This window comes from Cyprinodon variegatus, unplaced genomic scaffold, assembly GCF_000732505.1.
Source record: "Cyprinodon variegatus isolate N-32 unplaced genomic scaffold, C_variegatus-1.0 Scaffold553, whole genome shotgun sequence".
In the NCBI taxonomy this organism is placed as follows: Eukaryota; Metazoa; Chordata; class Actinopteri; order Cyprinodontiformes; family Cyprinodontidae; genus Cyprinodon; species Cyprinodon variegatus.
In genome coordinates this window covers 536603-538802 of record NW_015151006.1, presented here as the reverse complement: position 1 = coordinate 538802, position 2200 = coordinate 536603, and the positions used below count along the sequence as shown (strand labels likewise).

Genomic DNA, 2200 nt, shown 5'->3' with positions numbered 1-2200 from the left:
CCAAACATACTCTAAATGTGCAGGGTCATCTTTGAGCACGCCATTTCACTTTTCTTTCACCAGTCCACACTTTCTCTGCTCTCTTTTTCTCATGGTCTTCTCCTTCTTTCCCATCGCCCGGCTTGCCACAGGTTTGCCTGCTGTGTCTAAAAGTAGCAGCAGCAGCAACCCAGACTGACAGCTCATTGGCTCATTTGGATCACGCGCAGCCTGGAGCCGGACGCTCCCCAGGGCTTTACCATATTAACAGGAGAAGAGGCGCAAGGGAAATTAGATACTGTTGTCAGACAACATGCGGTAATTTATAAATGTTTTAAACAGGGGTGTAAATCACATCCATCGTGGGGACCCAACAATTCGATTATTTTTGATACTCAAGAATACACCACGATACGATACGACTTGATTGTTTTTTGTTTTGTTTTTTTTACCTTACTGGCTAGACAATATTTCAATGTCAAAATAAATCAATGAAAGCTGTATTATCGTTATGTATTTTATTTAAGAAACAACAGCAAATAACAGAAGTAGCAAAGTTGTTCCAGGAGGAAATGGATAAAAAGATGAAACCATGAATCGATTCTCTTGCGGACGTGTCGATGCATCGGATCGCCGGCTGTTGGATCGATTCGTCGATATAAAACGATTATTATTTATACCCCTAGTTTTAAATCAGGTGGGTCTGGATCCGGACCGCGGTCCGCTAATCCGTGACCTCTGATATGCTGGTCTGACAGAACACCGGCCAATCAGCTTCCAGTTCTGTTCCTAATTTATTTTTTTCATTTGTAAACTGATCAAAAGATTGATTGGATTAAAATGTTTTATCCCAGATGTAAAGTTGGAACAAATGGTTCTGATCTGTGTTTCTAAACCTCTTGTTTTTGGTTCTGGTCCACAGATCTACTCGGTGCCGCCCTGCAGGACCAACGCAGACCTCCAGGAGGGGAACTACGACTTCCCGCAGCCTCTCAGGCACAAACAGGAAGGCATCTACGACGTCCCGCCTCCTGTCCTCTCCAAACCTTGCCACGGACCCCAGTCTCATTACGATTTCCCCCCCGGCGCCGAGCCGCCCCCCCAGCACCAGAACGGCAACGAGGGCATCTACGACGTCCCGCCGCCCGCCCTCCACTCCGGAGCCGACTCTCAGCGCGACGTCTATGACTTCCCGCGGGGGGTGCAGCCCCTGCAGCATCGCGGCTCGTCCGCCGAGCGGGACGGAGGCAGAGGCATTTACGACGTCCCCACGCAGGACGCTCGCGCTGCCGCAGATGTGACGGACGGCGTGAACCGCCTGTCCATCTCCAGCACCGGCAGCACGCGCAGCAGCATGTCCACCTCCTCGTCCTCCACGGGCTGCGAGGGCCGCCTCTTCCTGGACGTGGACGCCGGCGTGCAGAGGTTGTACCGCCTGCAGCAGGGGGTGGAGCTCTCCGTCGGGGCCTTGCACTCGATGGCGTCCTCCCCCCACTGGAGGACTTTTCCCTTCATGGAGCGCCACGCCAACGACGTGCGCACGGTGCTGGACAAAGTCCGAGCTTCTGTGGGGGACATTATCGCCTTCGGGAAAGGCGCCGCCGCCAACGCCACATCCCTGTCGGACTCCAGCCTGCACAGTAAGCTCCGGCGCCAGCTGGCCCGCCTGGAGGACTCGCAGCAGATCCTGGTTCAGACCCACCAGGCTCTGGAAAACTGCGGCTGGGCCCTGAACGCCATGACCTCATCCAGACAGCACCACAACAAGAGCGACGACCTGGACCGCTTCGTCATGGTGTCCAGGACCGTCCCCGACGACGCCAAGCAGCTGGCCTCAACCATCGGCAGCAACGCCGAGCTGCTCTTCAGACGGACGCACCACGACGGCTCCTTCTCCGCCGGCAGCACGCCGGAGGAAAACCACGTCCACCAGCTCACCTCGCCGTCGTCCGACACGGACGGCTACGGTCCGTCCAAAGCCTTCCCGGTTCAGCCCAACCAGGACAAGGAGAACATGAACCACAGCGAGAAGTGCGTGAAGAGCTGGATGGAAGACTACGACTACGTCCATCTGCAGGTAGAGACGTTTGTTAGCACAGTTAGCTTTCAGTTAACAAACCCAGGAAATAAAAAGTCTAAAAGGTGGGAAGACGTGAGGATCATGTAGAACCTGTAGGAGGAATACCAGTGGCAGCTGGTGGAGTTTTCTCCAGGGGGCGCT

General features: G+C 54.5%; 1 protein-coding gene across 1 annotated transcript in view; it reads left to right on the top strand.

The window, feature by feature from the left end:
- Nucleotides 1-2200, top strand: part of nedd9 (neural precursor cell expressed, developmentally down-regulated 9) — a 56709-nt gene that overhangs the window by 50987 nt on the left and 3522 nt on the right. Inside the window, exon 7 of the mRNA XM_015391642.1 lies at nt 902-2057. Coding sequence (XP_015247128.1) covers nt 902-2057 — 1156 coding nt within the window. The remainder of the gene's footprint in view (nt 1-901; nt 2058-2200) is intronic.